The sequence below is a fragment of the Ascaphus truei genome, chromosome 8 (assembly GCF_040206685.1).
Source record: "Ascaphus truei isolate aAscTru1 chromosome 8, aAscTru1.hap1, whole genome shotgun sequence".
Taxonomy (NCBI): domain Eukaryota; kingdom Metazoa; phylum Chordata; class Amphibia; order Anura; family Ascaphidae; genus Ascaphus; species Ascaphus truei.
Window position 1 is genome coordinate 55,228,863 of NC_134490.1, and position 20,832 is coordinate 55,249,694.

At 46.2% G+C, this 20,832-nt stretch overlaps 1 protein-coding gene and 1 long non-coding RNA gene across 14 annotated transcripts in view; one reads left to right on the forward strand and one right to left on the reverse strand.

Annotated features, from left to right (window-relative positions):
- TACC2 (transforming acidic coiled-coil containing protein 2) overlaps nucleotides 1–20,832 on the forward strand; it is an 83,674-nt gene that overhangs the window by 3,358 nt on the left and 59,484 nt on the right. For 5 of the 13 annotated variants that reach the window (XM_075612087.1, XM_075612073.1, XM_075612080.1 and 2 more), the window contains exons 2-3: nucleotides 8,574–8,648; nucleotides 10,376–10,438. In XM_075612087.1, the coding sequence (XP_075468202.1) occupies nucleotides 8,613–8,648; nucleotides 10,376–10,438 (99 nt within the window). In that variant the 5' untranslated portion in view covers nucleotides 8,574–8,612. Of the gene's footprint in view, nucleotides 1–7,026; nucleotides 7,176–8,573; nucleotides 8,649–10,375; nucleotides 10,439–20,832 lie in introns of those variants that run through there. The other 8 variants (XM_075612075.1, XM_075612079.1, XM_075612074.1 and 5 more) reach the window with 8 other exon arrangements.
- Nucleotides 4,006–20,832, reverse strand: part of LOC142501760 (uncharacterized) — a 28,875-nt gene continuing 12,048 nt past the window's right edge. The window contains exon 2 of the long non-coding RNA XR_012803569.1: nucleotides 4,006–6,529. This is a non-coding gene — a long non-coding RNA (uncharacterized LOC142501760). The remainder of the gene's footprint in view (nucleotides 6,530–20,832) is intronic.

Here is a 20,832-nt window from a genome sequence, read left to right on the forward strand (position 1 = left end):
ATAAAGAGAGAAACTAGGGCCAACACACACAGACACACACACACACAAAGAGAGACACTGGGACCAACACACACACACACACACACATAAAGAGAGAAACTAGGGCCAACACACACAGACACACACACACATAAAGAGAGACACAAGGGACAACACACATACACACACACACTCATAAAGAGAGACACTAGGGCCAAAACACACAAACACACACACAAAGAGAGACACTAGGACCGACGCACACACAGAGACACAAGGACCGACACACACACATAAAGAAAGACACTAGCGCCAACACACACACACACACACACACACACACATAGAGAGAGACACTAGGGCCGACACACACACATAAAGAAAGACACTAGCGCCAACACACATACACACACACATAGAGAGAGACACTAAGGCCAACACACACACACACAAACACATAGGGAGAGACACTAGGGCTGACACACACACACACGCACAAAGAGAGACACTAGGGCCAACACACACACACACAGACACTAGGGTCAACACAGACACACACATAAAGAGAGACACTAGGGCCAACACACACACAGACACTAGGGCCAACACAGACACACACACATAAAGAGAGACACTAGGGCCAACACATACACACACAGAGAAACACTACGGCCAACACACACACACACACACACATAGAGAGGGACACTAGGGCCAACACACACACACACACACACACACACAGACACAAGGGCCAACATACACACACACATATAAAGAAAGACACTAAATACCGGTAATGTATCATTGTAAAAAGAGGCGTGAGAAAAGTGAGGTGCACAGAGAAATGCAGTGAGGAAGGAGAGTGGATAGCACATCTGTACCTGCAACTCAAACACACAGACACAGCCACACACACTCACATGCACACTCACACACACAGCCACACACACTCACATGCACACTCACACACAAACACACAGCCACGCACACTCACACACAAATCAGACTCAAGTTTACACTGTAAAACATAATGCAGACAGCTGATAATCAGGACAATTCTGCACACAAACAATCAGACGCAACACCCAGACTGATATCACAATACCCAGACTGATATCACGACACCCAGAGTGATATCACAACACCCAGACAGATATCACAACACCCAGACTGAAATCACGACACCCAGACTGATATCACAACACCCAGACCCAGATATCACAACACTAGCTGGAATTTTGCATCTCAACGCCTTTTGTTTTTCTGACAGTTCATACTTGGCCTTGTTTCCCTGCTGTGGGCTGAGGATTAGCTGTTGTGATCATGTTACTTTTGCTCTCGTCTGACAGGAGGGAGGTAAATTTAGCTGGGAGACTCACACAAGGATGAGCTGGGGCTCCACATGATCCCTCGATTACAGGAGCTTACACCACAAAGACAATGGAGGCCAAACCCAAGAGGAAGAGGCCAGACAAGTTATTTTCTTATTGTGCTGCAGTGTACATAGCACTGTCATAGTACCTGCCCTGCAGAGCTTACACTCTAGATCAGGGGTGGGCAACTCCAGTCCTGAAGGGCCAACAACAGGTCAGGGTTTCAGAAGAATTTAATATACATCTGATCTCAGTGGTGCTATTAAAGTACGTTGGGGTTCCTTACAATGCATCTGATCTCAGACGCACTATTAGAGAGGGTTGGGGTCCCTTACAATGTATTTGATCTCAGACGGCTATTAGACAGGGTTGGAGTGCTTTAATATGCATCTGATCTTAGACGTGCTATTAAAGAGGGTTGCGGTTCCTTACAATGCATCTGATCTCAGACGCACTATTAGAGAGGGTTGGGGTCCCTTGCAATGCATCTGATCTCAGACACGCTATTAGAGAGGGTTGGGGTTCCTTACAATGCATCTGATCTCAGACGCACTATTAGAGAGGGTTGGGGTTCCTTACAATGCATCTGATCTCAGACACGCTTTTAGAGAGGGTTGGGATTCATTAAAATACATCTGATCTCAGACAGGCTATTAGAGAGGGTTGGGGATTCCTTACAATGTATCTGATCTCAGACACGCTATTAGAGAGGGTTGGGGTTCCTTACAATGCATCTGATCTCAGACGCACTATTAGAGAGGGTTGGGGTTCCTTACAATGCAACTTATCTCAGACACGCTTTTAGAGAGGGTTGGGATTCATTAAAATACATCTGATCTCAGACGCGCTATTAGAGAGGGTTTGGGTTCCTTACAATGTATCTGATCTCAGATGCGTTATTAGAGAGGGTTGGGGTTCCTTACAATGCATCTGATCTCAGACGCACTATTAGAGAGGGTTGGGGTTCCTTACAATGCATCTGCTCTCAGACGCGCTTTTAGAGAGGGTTGGAATTCATTAAAATACATCTGATCTCAGACACACTATTACAGAGGGTTGGGGTTCCTTACAATGGGGCGAGTGATGTTATGTAAGAGTATATCCTGCATTCTGTATGCTGGAACTAGTTCCTAGTGGAAGTCCAGTTGAATTTAATTTCTTTTACGAATCCAGAGTAACACCACTTTTTAAACTCTGCTTGCTTTTATAACAAAGGGGTATTTAAAAGATTTCAATAAGTCTCTAATTTCATGATTTAGACTAGCATGTATATTGTGTAAATATTGTGAGGATGAAAGAGTTTTTCCCCCTGTATTATTAATCACTGAATAAAGGCATTACAGGAGAAGAAAGGATATCATAACGCCTGCAGTTTGTAAAAGCTGGATTTCTTGACAGGTCCTTTGTTTGACTTCCATTCCAGAGTGATTACAATGAGCGTGTGATACAGTAGGTGACACTTCTCTCTGTATGCAACGCTCCCACATCCCAATCTGCACACACCAGAGGTGACGTCACTTTCTGGATACTGGGCAAGCTTCTGCAAGCACCTGAGTAAACTGATGCCAACTGGCTAAGGCATGGGCACAATCACACACATGACGGGGACACACTGTGATGGACACATAACATGAGTTATTGCAGAACAACCATGGTGATCAGTTACTCTGTTCTGCTGGGCAATATATTGCTGAATTCACGTACAACCTTCAACTCAGCAATGCAATCCACCCTAACTAACCTCCATATTTTCAGATTAGGGGATCCCCTGGTTCACGAGATACTGGTGAAGTCACTGTTATTACTTCCTCGTTCTTAAAGGGGATATAAATGGTCATCCAATAGAAAGCCAATTCCTTTTTGCCCAAGATTTGGCAGCCATTTTGTTTCCCCAGAGGGAGATTTAAACCCGGTAAACTTCACCGGTAAGAATCTTGGAAACTGGGGGGGGGTTGCTCGGAACTGAAAATAGTGGCGTTTAGCTGAGGGGGACCCCCCAAAAATGAAGGTGTATAATAAAAATTGGGGAAAAAACACAAGTAGGAGGAATTATCCTACAGGCAAACATTATCGAAATAACAACATATTTTATGACAGAGTTCTTTACTCATGAGATTTATTGCCATAGTTCGATGCATTGACAGCAGCTCTGGCACTGCACGCTTGAGGGTTTATATAATAACATACTAGGACACTGCATCTTTTTAAACTACTTCTCAGAGACCAGAACAATTTATCCAAATTTCAGAGTTGCAAAACTGGGACAAAAATGAGCACCAGATTTACCAAAAAGAAAGGTGTTTCTATTTGAATTCAGGGAAACAGACAAAATAGGGGGAGCAAGGGGTTAACATATTCTGGCTGAAGAAACTGATAGTGTGGAAAACCCAAAAGGAGGCAGAGCCTCTGTTGGGAGGGAAGGAAAAATGTGAAGTGATAATATAATACTTACACGGCCCAGTGTAAGTACAGATGATAAAATGGTATCTGTGGGGTATGTTTTAACCCATCCAGAATGATAGCCAGGTTTTGGATACAGGTATTTGCTCACAAGCAAAGTTTCAATGGGGAATCCCCTCTTTGATGCCCGTGGTCGACCCGATTCCTCCCCAATACGGCAGTATAGGGTAAGTGAGGCAAGGTGTCAGCATAAGGTTCAAAAACTTTTATTGGAATAAAAAATCCACAAAGCACTGACATAGAACAAGTCCCAGGCACACCAACGTAGCAAGGTGATGCGTCTCGTCGCAGATGGCCCTGTCTCCGCGTCCGGAGTACAGGAAGATGGTATCACTCAGTTCAGCTGCGACTGTGACTGCTCACACTGACTACGGAAGCCTCCGTGGGTCACAAACAGACAGGCAAAGAGCAACGCGTTTCGCTGATCCAACGGCTTCCTCAGGCTCATAAAATACAGCTGGGGGGATTATATAGACCCTGGACAAACCATTATTACTAATTAAAAGAAGCTGTTCACATAACAATAACCATTATGCTACTTAACATATCCCTATTCAATCTCTATGCTCTTAATTCCATACAAAATAGGACTGCTTTAAATCCTATTCGCAGCTCATGGCTAAGATATTCACATTTAACAATCATGTTTCTCAAAAACATAAATCACAATTTCTTATCATTACCCTTATAATAGTTTACTTAATACCATTCTTAAGTCCATTCCTAATTCTACATGAAAAGTTTTGCATAAAAAACTAATCACTGGCTCTAAAAAGAGTCCCTTGCATAAACAAATAATCATTAATTTAAAAACCAATAATCATTAATTTAAAAACACATATAATCATGTACTTAAAAACACACTACACCTATAAATACATTTTTATACATTCATATTAAAAACCTAATAGTGAAACCAGATGCACTATATAAGACATCCTCAAAATTCAGAAATTCACATGAATTATATAATTCAAAATTAGGAATAGAAAATTCATAAAAGAAAATTCACAGATAAAGTTCCTGGACTAAAATCACAAATAAAAATCACAAATAGAAATCACAAATAAAAAATATTAAAAATAAAAATAAGGAACAAAAAAGAGGAAGGGAAGAAAAAAGAGAGAGAAGGGAGATTTAAAACATACATATTGTAGTTGTCATTAACAATATGATAATGTGAATGATTACATTATGCACCAAAGGAACAATACTGAATCAGGAACTATAAAATGCGGACATATTATAAAAATGCCGCAATATCCAGGTCCACATTTAAACCATGGGGGGTTAGTGTTTTCAAATGATAGATCCAAAACGTCTCCCGTTGGCGGAGACGCCTGAGTCTATCACCCCCCCTCCAATCCTCAGTTACCAATTCCACTCCCCTATATAACAATCCTGAGGGATCTCCCCCATGTGCTAGACTGAAATGTAATGAGACACTATGGGTGGTTAAACCTCTCCTGATATTACCCATGTGCTCCAGCATGCGGACCCTTAGACTCCTAGAGGTCCGGCCCACATACTGGAGTCCACACGGGCATTCCAGAAGGTTCACGACAAATGTCGTTCTACAATCTATAAATTGTTTGGTTTTAAAGATTTTTTTAGTAGTATTTGAACTAAAATTCAGTTTGTCCTTTGATGCAGGTTTACAAGCTTTACAGTTAAAACAATTAAAAAAGCCCACTGGTTTGGGCTTCCAATTAGTGTTTTGTGTTTTAATTTCTTTTCTGAATACACTTGGAACTAGTTGCGCTTTTATATTTTCTGCTCTTTTGAAAATAACACGGGGAACTTCTGGTAGGTAGTCTCTTAACACCATATCTTTACGTAAAACATGCCAATGTTTTTTTAAAATGTTACCTATTTTGTGGGCATCACGGTTGTATTGCGTTACAAAAGGTACCACATAGTCTGTACTGATTTTTTTAGGTTTGGACACCATAAGGTCTTCCTTAGTTAACTGTAAGGTCCTAGAGAGGGCTTTTTTCCAATAATTTCTGGTTTATAGTTCCGCTCTTCGAATTTCATTTTCAAGAGGTTAGCTTGTTCCTTAAAACCCTCCTTCTCCGTACAGTTACGTCTAATGCGGCGAAGCTGGCCATAGGGTATGTTATTTAGCCATCTGGGGTGATGACGACTGCTCTAAAAGAAGAAAATTGTTAGCATCAACCTCCTTGAAATACGTTTTAGTTTTTATAATGTTATTCTCAATATATATTGTTAAATCAAGGAAGTTGATGCTATTGGAACTACTCTCTGATGTAAAAATCAAATGTACTTTATTGTTATTAATGTGGCCTAGAAATAGGTTCAAGTCCTCCCTACTTCCATGCCAGATAAAAATGACATCATCAATGTATCTTTTCCATAGGACTAGGTTTGCTCCGAGTTATGCTAATATTTTCATGTCCCATTGGGAAGAGGCTAATATTTTGTCAGGTAAGCCTTGCGGAGCAAACCTAGTCCTATGGAAAAGATACATTGAGGTTATTCTTTATAATACAATCAGTGCTATCGCAGGCTAATAAATAGCAGTCAGAGTATGTAGTAGAGGTATAAAAAATATAAGTTTGCAGTGAAATGTTCAGTATTCCACAGTTTATTTTTTAAATAAATAATAAGGCAATTTTGAACAAGACTGGGCCAAAAAAAAGATGCATTTTCCCGCAGTGTCTCTGGTGCGTCTCTGTATAAAGGATCTTCGCCTGTGTGAACATATAAAGCGCATTAATAGGACACACACACATAATAATGAGATCTGTGTCGCTATCATTTATTCTACATGTCTTTGTATTGTATTGTATGTCTTTATTTATATAGCGCCATAAATGTACATAGCGCTTCACAGTAGTAATACATATCATATAAATAACAAATAATATAAATAACAGGTCATGGGAATAAGTGCTTCAGACATAAAAGTAACATTAAGGAAGAGGAGTCCCTTTGCATTAAGACTCTCCCCCAAGGTCTCCCTCATACAGTATGTATTCTGCGTCACATGCAGATCACTGTAAAGTGAAAGCTGGAAACAGGGTGATCTCCTCTACATCTCATCATGCCTGAAAGTGACAGATGGGACAATGTGAAAGCAGCATAGAATGGGTGAGGTGTCTGTTTCCCTGTTCTTAGCAGAGGGCGGAGGCTGGCTAAGTGGCTATGTGTGTTTAGCAGGTTTTGTGTTATGACGGGTGGGTCTCAGATCAAATCTATAATTTGCCAGCTTATGTGGGAGGAAAAAGCAAACAGTAGATTTCTCCCTGTCAAGTCAGGAGACACACCGCACAAGAGACGGTCACAGTGTGTCCTGCAACTGGAAGCCCCTCCATGCATCAGGTGGGACCCTCTACTGTAAGTGCAGGGAGAAGTGGGTTTACGTGTGAATGCCAGAGGGGCCTGCAAGGTAAAAGCAATGCATTGCATGCCTCCCCCCTGGGGTAACAACTGTCAGGTTAGTGTCCTCTGCAGGTCTCGGGAAATGGAAGAGGTTAACCCCTTGAGCGCCTGCCTCTCGGAGTTAATAATGCACCTTTTGTTTGTACCAGTGACGGATTTTTCTGGGTAAAAAAGGTTTATAGAATTCTGCATAGCGCTGCAGGCCCCTTCAGCACCGAAGGAGTTAATGATGGATCCTGCACAATGTACCAATTGCACAGTTAGTTGTAACCTTTCTAGGACAACAAATTGTACATTATAACAAATTAAACAGAGTGCTGCCTTTTTCATGACTGTTCCAACAAATGAAGCCTAACAAATTGCCCATTGCCAGAGCTGGGTGAGTACTTATAGGGTGTATGCCGAGGGAGTACTTATAGGGTGTATGCCGAGGTCTGTTGCTGCCTCTGCACTTGGCTAGGAGCGAATAAAGTTTATTTTTGATTGATTTGTGACCGGCCTGGCTGCGTGTTCCTGCTGCTGTGCTCCGTTCATTTCCATTTTTGTTTATAGGGTGTACCATTGAATGTAAAATAGTGTACAAAACGCAGCTGATGGGTACTCCAGCCAACAGCTGTTATAATTATGTGGTTCTCTGTAAACCAGTATACAAAAAAAAACAGGATAGATACTACATGATACAAAATAAAGCTCAGGAAATGCATTCACCGATCTGTAGAATATTTATTATATTCCAATCAACATTTCGACCCACAGCAAGATTGGTGTGTGTGTGTATATGTATGTATATCTATATATCTATATATATATATATAGCAAATAAAAAGATCACTTGTGAGCATATTCTCACAAGTGATCTTTTATTGGCTATGTGCTATATGGTGGATGTTTCTTGTCGCCTTTTTCACCCACCATAAGAAGAGATCAGTGTATCTCGAAAGCTCGCACAAATGAAAGCATTTAATTAGCCACAGAACGGTATCGTCTATTCATTTTTGATTATTAAAGCTTGGCTAACACGGTATTGATACCTCTACATCTACATACATACATACATACATAAATACATACATATTCAAACTTCTAACTCTACGTCTCCTTACAGGAAATAATTGTTGAATTGCTCTACTCCAATATTTTCAGCTACTGACTATTGTACACCCAGTGGTACACCCTATACTCTAATATATATCATTAGTGTTGCAGAGTACAGTGTATGTTTGGGGGGAGGTGGACGGGTGGTATTGGAGAAGGATATATAAGTGCTGCTTCTGTAAGGATGGGGAGGAATCTGTACAGTTAATGGGGGATGTTTCAGCTCCTGCCACATGCTGTGTATTGTGTTGTCTGCAGGTTTCTTGCACCTCATAACCCCGGAGCTGTCGCTGCAGGATGGGAAATGACAACAGCACCCAGTCGGAGGCTCAGGTGAGAGATTATCAAGGGGCACACATATCTTTGTCTTCTCACTTCTCATGTCTAACGCCAGCTCATTCTCTCAGGCCTGAGGGCAGCACCAGGTATATGATCCATGCGATTGTTCTCACAGCTGAAGGGAAGTAGAAAGCCTTTAATGTTTAAAAGGCTTTGCCCCCACTAGGAATGTCTCTGTACTGTACAATATGGGAAACCCCCCTTTAGGGACCTTTGGGGTGAAATCTCTAAAACTTCTGTTGATGCACTGGGAAATAGAAATATGTTTAAGGTTAAAATATATATATAATTGTACAACTATAAATCAGGGAGTCTCCCTTATAAACAGGGTGAGACCATGTACTGTGCGGAGCAAATCCGGATTAGTTACCCTTTAATTCATAGTATATGTGGCACTGACATAACAGTAGCAACATAACCTATTAGGCCAGGGGTTCTGAACTCCAGTCCTCAAGACCCCCAACAGGTCAGGTTATCAGGATATCCCAGCTTCAGTACAGGTGGCTCAAACAAAATCTGAGCCTCTGATTGATCCACCTGTGCTGAAGCAGGGACAGACTGAGCCACCTGTTCTGAAGCAGGGATATCCTGAAAACCTGACCTGTTGGCTGTTGGGGGGGGGGGGTCTTGAGGACTGGAGTTTAGCACCCCTGCATTAGGCACTTCTATCTCCTAACAAACTCCTTTCTGCAGGGATTCTCACCTTTCCTTTTAATGCTGTTGTGCTTCAGAAAGAAAACATTTTAGAGAATAAGGTTCTAAAAAAAAAACCCAAGAAAGCAAAGCACACTTAACCCTTTGCTGCCAGTCTGGGGTTACGTGTACAGGTCTTTAATTTCTTGTCTTTTTGTGGGGAATTTTGCCCTTTAAACGCCATGTTTCAGAATAGCACCAGATGGCGCTGTGCAGTAATAGATGGGTAGTATCTGTATTTTAGCACCACCTGCTGGTAAACAGATGAACTGCACAGAGGATACTCAAGACCAGTGTTTCTCAATCCCAACCTTTTTTACACTGTGTGGCGTGGCCCGCTGCTAGAAAATATTTATTCCGCAACCCCCTAATTAATTAATCTTATTGCCGACTGATCAGGCCATCGCTAACAAACCTGTGTGACTTACACCAGGCAGGATAGTGTCCTGAGTTTGTGAGAGGAACCCTAATAATGCTTAGTAAGGCCCCAAACTGCAGACAGCACGAGCTGTCACTCACTTAAGGAGCATGCAAAGTCACGCCCCACAATGCCTTGTTGCTGTGGATGCAAAGCATTGTGGGGAGCGACTTTAGAAGCTCCTGCTGTCATTGACTGCTATATCCCCCTCGCTAAAGGGCAGTTTGGGGTCTTACTAAGTGTGCAGCCCCCACACGGGATCAGCATCCCGCTATACTGCCTGGGATCCACCATTACAGATTTTTGTTGGCGAACCCCTTGGAGACGCCTCACACACCCCTATGGATTCCTGAACCCCTGCTGGGAATGACTGCACCAGGGTACAAAGGGAGGGGAATAGTAACAAGTGGTGAATAGGATACAACGGACAGAATCCCCTACAGAACTGATAGGATACAACGGACAGAATCCCCTACAGAACTGATACTCCACATTAGACAAGCACATTGTCGTGGAGAGAATGAGGTTTAAATAAGAGAGCAATCATTACATGGAGAGGTGTATACCTGCATCTTCATTAACTTGTAACTCTTCTTATGTCTGTTTATAGCAGAAGGTCACAGCAGATACCAGCAGCATCTCTCTGCAACTTCCCGCTGAGGGCCCACAGCAAGTAAGGCATATATCCCACATATATATCCCACATATATATCCCACATATATATCCCACATAGTGCACTGTGCCAGCACATGATAAGTACAGGGGCATTAGTGACTGCGGGCTCTATGCCTTCACAGTTCAGTTACAGCTGAGTAATTTGGGGCATGTCACTTTGTGTCAGATTTACTAACCAATGCTAAACCACAAGTATCTTGAATGGGAGTTGGGGGGTGCTAAGGGTTAGCATCGTTTAGTGAATCTGCACATTTATCTGTATGCCACCTCAGCACTAGATTTTGAGGTCAGGGAAACATGGGACTGCATTATACAGTGTGTACAGCGTGTGTACAGTGTGTGTATATGGTGTGTATAGCATGTGTGTGTGTATGGTGTGTACAGAGTGTTTGTACAGTGCTGCAAACATTAGTAACATTGTATAAGAATATATATTATTAATGCGATTAATGCCATTGTTATTATTAGTAGCCTGCAACACAGAGTATTTAAGTATTCTGGTTTGCATACTATTAAATACCGTACTATATGCTGATGCTACACTGGTACAAATATACAAATATACAAACATACATTTTACTCTATCATTAGCTGTTGTTATTTTGTTGATGGCTGTTTACATTCAGTGTTGCTTAGTGTGACTGCTTTTGTTGCATTATTTGTAACATTGTTTAGTGCTTATAATATGTGCTACATTCTGTGGCACTGTGTAGCATTGATCTCTCTATTCTGTTGACATTTTTACATTGTGTCACAGTGTGTGTCTTTGTACCATTGCCTTATATTTTTGGCATTGTCACATGCTATGTAGCATGGTCTTGGCTCTTTGTAATATTGTGTCACATTGTGTGAAGCATTGTTTGTCTGGCTTCGTAATATTTGGTTAATTATTTGAACATTGTGTGGCAGTGTGTAGCATTGTCTTCACTCTTTGTAACATTGTGTCGTACTGTGTGTAGCATTTACTGTGTCTTTGTAATATTCTAACTTTTCTCTTTGTAGCATTGTGTTACACTCTGTCTGTTAGTATAGAGAGCAAAGTCCTTGGCGCACTATCAAGTGCGTGAACCTGATACAATAGTCCTGCTTTGGAGAACTAGTTGGTAAATGTCCACAGTCTGACCTCCTGATTTCCTTCCGATATTCGATTATCTGTAATCAAAGAGAACAGGAGACCATTGCGCAGTATCTCATGTGAATTGGAGCCTCATCCACACAGCTGCTAGATACTTACATCTAGATGGGTATATGCAGGCCTTGAAAGGTATCTTTAGACCGGAGGTTTGTGTCTCTCACAGGGTTCCCAACTGGTGATGCTCCCGCTCCACAATTGGCCGATTCGCCCAATGGTATACAAAAGATAAAATTGCCAGATAGTGTGGTACAGTACAATTTAATAAAACAATAAAAAGACCAACATTTGATGCACTCACATGCTAGATGATCTAACTGCACGAGCCTCCACACACACCACGGTTCAGCCCCTCATGCTTGCGGACGGCACATTGTAAATCGTGCAGTTAGATCATCTAGCATGTGAGTGCATCAAATGTTGGTCTTTTTATTGTTTTATTAAATTGTACTGTACCACACTATCTGGCAATTTTATCTTTTGTATACCATTGGGCGAATCGGCCAATTGTGGAGCGGGAGCATCACCAGTGGGGAACCCTGTGAGAGACACAAACCTCCGGTCTAAAGATACCTTTCAAGGCCTGCATATACCCATCTAGATGTAAGTATCTAGCAGCTGTGTGGATGAGGCTCCAATTCACATGAGATACTGCGCAATGGTCTCCTGTTCTCTTTGATTACAGATAAACGAATATCGGAAGGAAATCAGGAGGTCAGACTGTGGACATTTACCAACTAGTTCTCCAAAGCAGGACTATTGTATCAGGTTCACGCACTTGATAGTGCGCCAAGGACTTTGCTCTCTATACTAACATTTTGTTTTCAGCTATATGGAATAGCTTGTTTATAGTCCTAGGCAGCCCATTCCCATACCCTCCCCTAATCCGGTGGTTTGTGGACTATTGTGTTTAGTGGTTATCCATTTACAGTTTGGACACACTAATTGTCACATTTTATTTAATTAATCTATATTTGTTGTTCACTATATTTTATTGTACACATATTTCACAATAGGTAGAGCGCTTGGTTGTAGTATAGTTTCTCCTTTTCACTACACTCTGTCTGTGTTGAATTATCTTTGTAACAATGTATTGTAACTTTTCTCTTTGTAGGGTTGTCACACCGAGTCTAATATTTGTCATTTACTTTTGTAACATTGTTTTATTTTTTGTTTAGCTATTGTCTCACTGTGTAGTATTTTCAATATCCCTTTTGTAACATTGTCTTAGAATGTTTGTATCATTTGTCATGTGCAGTTTGTTTGTAATGTTGTGTTACATTTTACATAGCATTTGTCATGTGCTCTTTGAAGCATTGTGTTGCACTCTTTCCATATACAGTGGTGTGTTATATGTTAGTGTGTTACGCAGCATTGTGTGCTGTTGATTTGTGCCCTGTAACGCTGCCTTCTCAGTGTCCCTGAGCAGCACTTTTCACCCACTCAGTGTTTCTCCTGCTGACCTGTCACAGTCCATATTTAGGCAGGCTGACCGTTGTTTCTGAAACCTGATTCCAAATGCCATGGGAATGACCTTGGCTCTGTTACCCAGCATTCACCTGCACTCTGTTACCCAGCATTCACCTGCACTCTGTTACCCTGCATTCACCTGCACGCTGTTGCCCTGCATTCACCTGCACGCTGTTGCCTAGCGCTCGCCTGCTCTCTGACCACTTGTTTGCTGGGACTTTATCGGGAAGTTGGGTATTTGGAGTATTTGGAGTATTCTCGCTGCCTCTTTGCTTCTTGTCACAAACGAAGGGGACTTTGGAGTAGCCTTTTGCTTCAAGGACCTGAAAGGTACTGAGTTATACCTCTCCCATAGTATTGATAAGTATAATATTAACCAGAGGAGGAACTAGGTATTTTTTTATAGAACCAAAGGAAAACAATCCTGTAACGTTTTACTGTATTTGTGAATCTTTTGTATGCTCTCTCCCTCCTTTCTCTCTCTCTCCCCCCCTTTTTCTCGCTCCTCCATTATCTCTCTCACTCCCTCCCCCATTCTCATTCTCTCTCATCTACCTCCCTCACTTCATTCTCTCTCCCCTCAAAGTCTCTCACTCCCCCCAAGTCTCTCTCACTCCCCCCAAGTCTCTCTCACTCCCCCCAAGTCTCTCTCACTCCCCCCAAGTCTCTCTCACTCCCCCCAAGTCTCTCTCACTCCCCTTCAAGTCTTTCACTCCCACCCAAGTCTCTCACTTCCCCCCAATCTCTCTTACTCCCCCCAAGTCTCTCTCTCTCCCTCCACGTCTCTCTCTCTCTCCCCCCACGTCTCTCTCACTCTCCCCCCAAGTTCTCTCACTCTCCCCCCAAGTCTCTCACTGTCCCCCCAAGTCTCACTCACACCCTCCCCCCCAGTCTCACTCACACCCTCCCCCCCAGTCTCACTCACACCCTCCCCCCCAGTCTCACTCACACCCTCCCCCCCAGTCTCACTCACACCCTCCCCCCCAGTCTCACTCACACCCTCCCCCCCAGTCTCACTCACACCCTCCCCCCCAGTCTCACTCACACCCTCCCCCCCCAGTCTCACTCACACCCTCCCCCCCCAGTCTCACTCACACCCTCCCCCCCCAGTCTCACTCACACCCTCCCCCTCCAGTCTCACTCACACCCTCCCCCCCCAGTCTCACTCACACCCTCCCCCCCAGTCTCACTCACACCCTCCCCCCCAGTCTCACTCACACCCTCCCCCCCCAGTCTCACTCACACCCCCCCCCCCCCCAGTCTCACTCCCCCCCTCCCCCCCAGTCTCACTCATACCCTCCCCCCCAGTCTCACTCACACCCTCCCCCCCAGTCTGACTCACACCCTCCCCCCCCAGTCTCACTCACACCCTCCCCCCCCAGTCTCACTCACACCCTCCCCCCCCCCAGTCTCACTCACACCCTCCCCCCCCCCAGTCTCACTCACACCCTCCCCCCCAGTCTCACTCACACCCTCCCCCCCCAGTCTGACTCACACCCTCCCCCCCCCAGTCTCACTCACACCCTCCCCCCCCAGTCTCACTCACACCCTCCCCCCCCAGTCTCACTCACACCCTCCCCCCCCAGTCTCACTCACACCCTCCCCCCCACAGTCTCACTCACACCCTCCCCCCCAGTCTCACTCACACCCTCCCCCCCCAGTCTCACTCACACCCTCCCCCCCAGTCTCACTCACACTCTCCCCCCCAGTCTCACTCACACTCTCCCCCCCCAGTCTCACTCACACCCTAGCAACAGCAACCGTAAATTGTGATTGACTTCCGAGTCTTACCACTGGGGCGTCTCCGACCGCCATCACGCTCCTCCTGCTCCCTCCTCTGTACAACCGACCTGTGGCCCCTAAATTGCTGCCCTCGGGGAAGCCGCCACTCCCCCCCCCTTAGTTCTGCCTCTGAAATTAACCCCTCCAATCCTGAATAGGCAGGAAATGCATCTAGCAGCAAAGCAGTTTGACTATGTTTTTTGGTGAATTGGGAGTAATATGGAGGGGTAATATCACTACCTTTGAAGTGGGTGAACCCAGTATCAGCTCCTTGTGTCCTTGGGCAAGTCACTCTATCTCCCTGTGCTTCTGGCACCTAAATTAGATTGTAAGCTCTTTTGAGCATGGACTCATTGGGCCTGCAACATTGTATGTACAGCGCCGTGTATACTGCCAGCACCACACTATGTAAGAAAACATATTATTAATATTGCAGATTTAAATGCCCACAACTCTGCTGTAGTGACAGTTGTTCACAAATGCCATAAAAAGCTTGGTACTTGTGCCCCAGGAATCCTGCAAGGGACGGGTATATCCTGCTGTGGGGATCTGGCTTGTGTTTCCCCGCTCCCCAGCTGATCCATCCCGCCTCCTGCCGCTCCGACCCGCTCCGGATCGATTTGTCCTGCTTCATACCGATCCATCCCGCTCCCTGCTGACCCGTCCCGCTTAATACCGATCTGTCCCAGTCCCTGCCGAACCATCCCGCTCCATACTGATCCGTTCCACTCTCTGCCGATCCGTCCCGCTCCCCGACGATCCGTCCCACTCCCCGACGATCCGTCCCGCTCCCCGACGATCCGTCCCGCTCCCCGACGATCCGTCCCACTCCCCGACGATCCGTCCCGCTCCCCGACGATCCGTCCCGCTCCCCGACGATCCGTCCCGCTCCCCGACGATCCGTCCCGCTCCCAGACGATCCGTCCCGCTCCCCGACGATCCGTCCCGCTCCCCGACGATCCGTCCCGCTCCCAGACGATCCGTCCCGCTCCCGGACGATCCGTCCCGCTCCCCGACGATCCGTCCCGCTCCCCGACGATCCGTCCCGCTCCCCGACGATCCGTCCCGCTCCCCGACGATCCGTCCCGCTCCCCGACGATCCGTCTTGCTCCCCGACTATCCGTCCCGCTCCTTGACTATCCGTCCCGCTCCCTGACTATCCGTCCCGCTCCCCGACGATCCGTCCCGCTCCCTGACGTCCCGCTCCTTGACGATCCGTCCCGCTCTCTGCGGATCCGTTCTACACCTTGCTATCCCTCTTGTATGAACAATTGTTATGAAATAGATATTAGCAGTGCATGCTGGGAGGAGAGAGCAGCACGGGACAGCAGCCAAAGCTGCAGCTTAAACTGGGGTTAGGAGCGGTGTGAGTTAACCCCCGGCATGCTGACTCTCTGAGGCACCTTTTCAGTATTCTGTGAAGCCGTCTTTAATGTATCAGGAAGGGTTTCAGACCTATTAAAATAGAATGGGTCAGAAATGTTAGTGAGGAAGAGACGTCAGTGCATGCTGAGTATGGACCTAATACCCAGGCTTACCAAAAGCCTTAACATTTGTTTGTTGACATCAATGAAAATCTGCTGCTGTTTTTGGAACTTTTTTGCAGTGAGGGGACTTTGATAATTATCGCCCCAGGATTTGCAGGAGGGGGGGGGGGGACTTTGATGAATAGCATCCAAAATATTCAGAACCTTTGCATAATTCACAGTACCCTAAATTCGGGTGACAGCAGTGATTTAGAAATGGAACCATTTAATAAACCAGATTATTAGCTTCCCCCTAACTCCTGATGCCACCCAAATAGCAAGCTGCCTGGCACAGCGCAGAGCTGGGGCAACGTAACTTTATTCAATGACGCTGAGACCCAAGATAAAGTAACACTTGTTACCTTAATACAAAGACCCAAAAGGTGAAATCCCCCCTCCAGAATAATGAAAGCACCTTTCCCCAGACCCAAAAAGGTTTGCTAAACTTTAGCCTTTACTCCCATTCATATGAGCGCTAACACTTAACGCCCTTTATGGGTCAAGTATCAACCCCACACAGATAAGTTATGGTGGTTAAAAAAGGGACAAAAACCGTACAGCATACAGCAAATAAAAATAGTTGTGAGCACATTCACATCTCGGGCTGAGCCCCTGGTGGTCACGGCGGCACACGCTATGGCGTGCGCGCCACACAGCACAGCACGGCTCTCTATTGGGCAGGCCCCAGTGGCGGTGTGTGGGCGCACAAAGCGCAGTGACGCGAGCGCTGGCAGGGAAGACAAGAACTTTGTCTTCCCATGCCGCAACGCGGTCACGTGGGCGGTGCACAGCCAATAGAAGGGCAGATATGCCCGTCATGGCCACGCCCCCTATCATGGCCCCAGCCCCCCGCTTCCCTACAGACCGCGATCACGGCTGTAGTTGCTGCACGCGCCACCAGGTCGGCAGGCACGCGTGCAGCAGGGAGGACTGGGGCCGTAGCCTCAGACAGGTCTGTAACCCTGCCTTTCCCCATTATCTGTTAGCATACAGGGCTTCAACTGCAGCCAGGGATTCTGGGAAATGACATGCAAATGAGCACACCGTGTCACCATTTGCTTCAAATTCATTTTAACATGGAGCTCTATAAGCTTATGCCTGCCGTATTACACAGCTTTTCAGCACAGCCTGCAAAGTGTCAACGTTTCCCAGATGCCAAGAAAAACTTTTAAAAAAAAACCTAGCACAGTTTTTCTGACCCCGTGTTGTATTAGACTTGATGCCTTAACTCCTTAAATATTCAGCCCTGTTTAAATCTCTTTTTAAACATCGTTACCTCATGTGAGAAAACAGGGGTTTAATGCAGATGCCTTGAGGGTTCTATAAAGCATTTGAATGATAGTGTTAATAGAGGGAGGTGTGTTATGGAGGCTTGTTGTCAGGGTGGAGTGGAAGTAATGCTGTTTGCACAACGTCTGCTGCTCGGAATGAAGGGTTTTATTGGCAGAACTACTGGAAATGTTAATACACAGCAGCAGAATGAGCGTGCTGGCTCCTCTGAGACTCAGCTCGGAGATCTGTGGACCTGGTCTGCAATTCCTGATTCTCTGAGCTGTATGAGCCAGGAGCAGCCAGCAAAGATTTCATAACAATCTTCCAACACCAAACACCATCCATTTGTTAATCCTTGCAGAGCTAGAGGGGACTGCCGTGCAAAGCAATGGCATATACTGCAGGTCCCTCTGTCAATCACATATACTGAGGATCTGAATGCAAGTACTAAATCCTAAGGCCTCGGTCCCGCTGCGCTCGTTGGCGCGGGCAGCCACACGCGAGTTCCCCACCAGCAGGGGAATCCTCCCGAGCCGGTCCCGGTCCCCCCTGGCGGCACAGCGCACTACACGCTGTGGTGCGTCAGCCGCTATGGGACACAAGAAAATGGTGTTCCCTAGCGTTGACGCGTCACGTGGTGTGGCTGTGAGCCAATGGGGAGGGGAGGCTTCGGGAGGAGGAGAGGCTTCGGGGAGCGGGGAGGAGTGTGGAGTGAAAGTAGGTGAGTGCCTGTCTGTGTGTGTGTCTGAGTGCGTGCCTGTCTGTGTGTGTGTATGTGTCTGAGTGCGTGAGTGCCTGTCTGTGTGTGTGTATGTGTCTGCCTGAGTGCGTGAGTGCCTGCCTCTGTCTGTGTGTGTGTGTGTGTGTCTGTGCATATCGCGGTCTGTGTATGTCAGCGCACCGCCTGTCTGCAGTGCGGGCGCGCTGACTCTGGGAGCGGGGCCTTAGCCTTAGTGTCTCAGTGCTATAATAATCTGAGATTGGGCTGGCAATCTGAGATATTTGCTAAGCCATTGAGCAATTCACAGTCTATTTGTTTAAGTAAACCTGGGCCTTCCTCCTTTTTAGTGAATGAGAGTGTATGTTTGAAACCTGAGGTGGAGGGTATAGTGTGATGTGAGCTGACTTTATTACCCTATAGATCGGGGGTGAGCAACTCCAGTCCTCAAGGGCCACCAACAGATCAGGTTTCAAGGATATCCCTACTTCAGCAAAGGTGACTCAATCAGTGGCTAAGGCCTGGGACGTGGTGCAGGGAGCGGCGCTGGGCAGCGCTGACGCTCATGCTCTGCTGCTCAAGCAGGAGATTTTTCTTGTCCCTGCATGAGCGCCAGCGAGCGCGTGTGTGTGCCGGGTGGGAGGCTTTCGGGAGGCGGGCCTGGAGGCGGAGCGGGAGGCGGGGTTAGCGCGCCACGTCACAGCGCCGACGTCACGGACTGCCATTGGCTTCCGGCAGTCACGTGACCGGCCCTGCGCTTCCCTCAGCGCCGCGGGGAAACTAAAATTAGGTTGTCGGCTGAAATTCCACACGCCTGCGGAAGCGCCGTCTAAAGCCGCGCTGATAGGGATAATGTTTCCCCTCAGCGCGCCTCAGCACGGTCTTTTTGACCATAACCGAGGCCTAAGTCTTCGTCTGAGCCACTGATTGAGCCATCTGTGCTGAAGCATGGATATCCTTTAAACCTGACCTGTTTGTGGCCCTTGAGGACTGAAGTTGCCCAACCCTGCTATAGATAGACCCTCCATATTCAACACAATGAAACATGGGGTAAAGTACAAATCATGCATCAATTCCATGTTACTGTGCATGCCCCCTGCTCACTATATTGTATAGGGGCCAAGGTGAGCTTTGTGCCATCACATACATTGTGTTCGTTACAGCGCACGGATCAGCGTATGTGTTGAAGGCGGAACGGTGAAGATTCGGCAGCTGCCCATGTGCAGAGGAAGCGTTGGATCAGCCTGAGCAGCGCTTCCTGTATGCTCTCTGGAATGTGCCCATCAACATTTATATTTCCCTGCCCTCCCTATATGCTAATTACACAATGTGCCGCACAACCCGTGGGAAGGTTTAGCGGATTACTACCCAGCGCTGCGCCTTTCGCAAGCTCAGCATTTCCAGCTTTTACTATGGGCAATATGTAGGCCCATATTCACTAAATGGTGGTATCCCGTAAAAGACCTTTTGGCGCGGCAGGTGTCATATTGAATAGCACAGCTTAGTGAATATGGGCCCGAAACCCTTTCACTGACAGCAAAGGGGTTCCAGCAAAATGGGGGCTGTGCGCGAGTTTGTATTTTGTTAGGGCTGGTGAGTGACTTGCATGTTAAATGAACTGTGTGTTACCCATACCAAAGGGAGCTCTGCGCCAGTCCTATGACTGAGCCTCTGACTGAGCCTCTGACTGAGCCTCTGATTGAGCCTCTGACTGAGCCTCTGATTGAGCCTCTGATTGAGCCACCTGTGCTGAAGCTGGGCTATCCTGAAAACCAGACCTGTTGGGGGGGTGGGGCTTGAGGACTGGAGTTGAGCCCCCCTGATCTGCACAGTGTGCAGAGCATGGTTTGGGAAGGGCAGAACAACCTTATGAATGTGGATAACATTGAGCATCAGCTTTAATACATCATGTCCGTTGAATGTAACATAGTATCAGCTCAGTGTGATGTGCTGAAGCTCCGGGATGCGTCTCATCCATTGGACTTTCACAGCTGCTCCACACGAGCCTGTGCGGTTGGCAACTGATAGCCACAAATATTTCTGTTCTGCTGTCAGTGCCACAGAACAGGATATGTGTGTGTGTGTGTGCTTCTGTCACTGCCACAGAACAGGATATGTGTGTGTGTGCTTCTGTCAGTGCCACAGAACAGGATATGTGTGTGTGCTTCTGTCACTGCCACAGAACAGGATATGTGTGTGTGTGCTTCTGTCAGTGCCACAGAACAGGATATGTGTGTGTGCTTCTGTCAGTGCCACAGAACAGGATATGTGTGTGTGCTTCTGTCACTGCCACAGAACAGGATATGTGTGTGTGCTTCTGTCAGTGCCACAGAACAGGATATGTGTGTGTGTGCTGCTGTCAGTGCCACAGAACAGGATATGTGTGTGTGCTTCTGTCAGTGCCACAGAACAGGATATGTGTGTGTGTGCTGCTGTCAGTGCCACAGAACAGGATATGTGTGTGTGCTTCTGTCAGTGCCACAGAACAGGA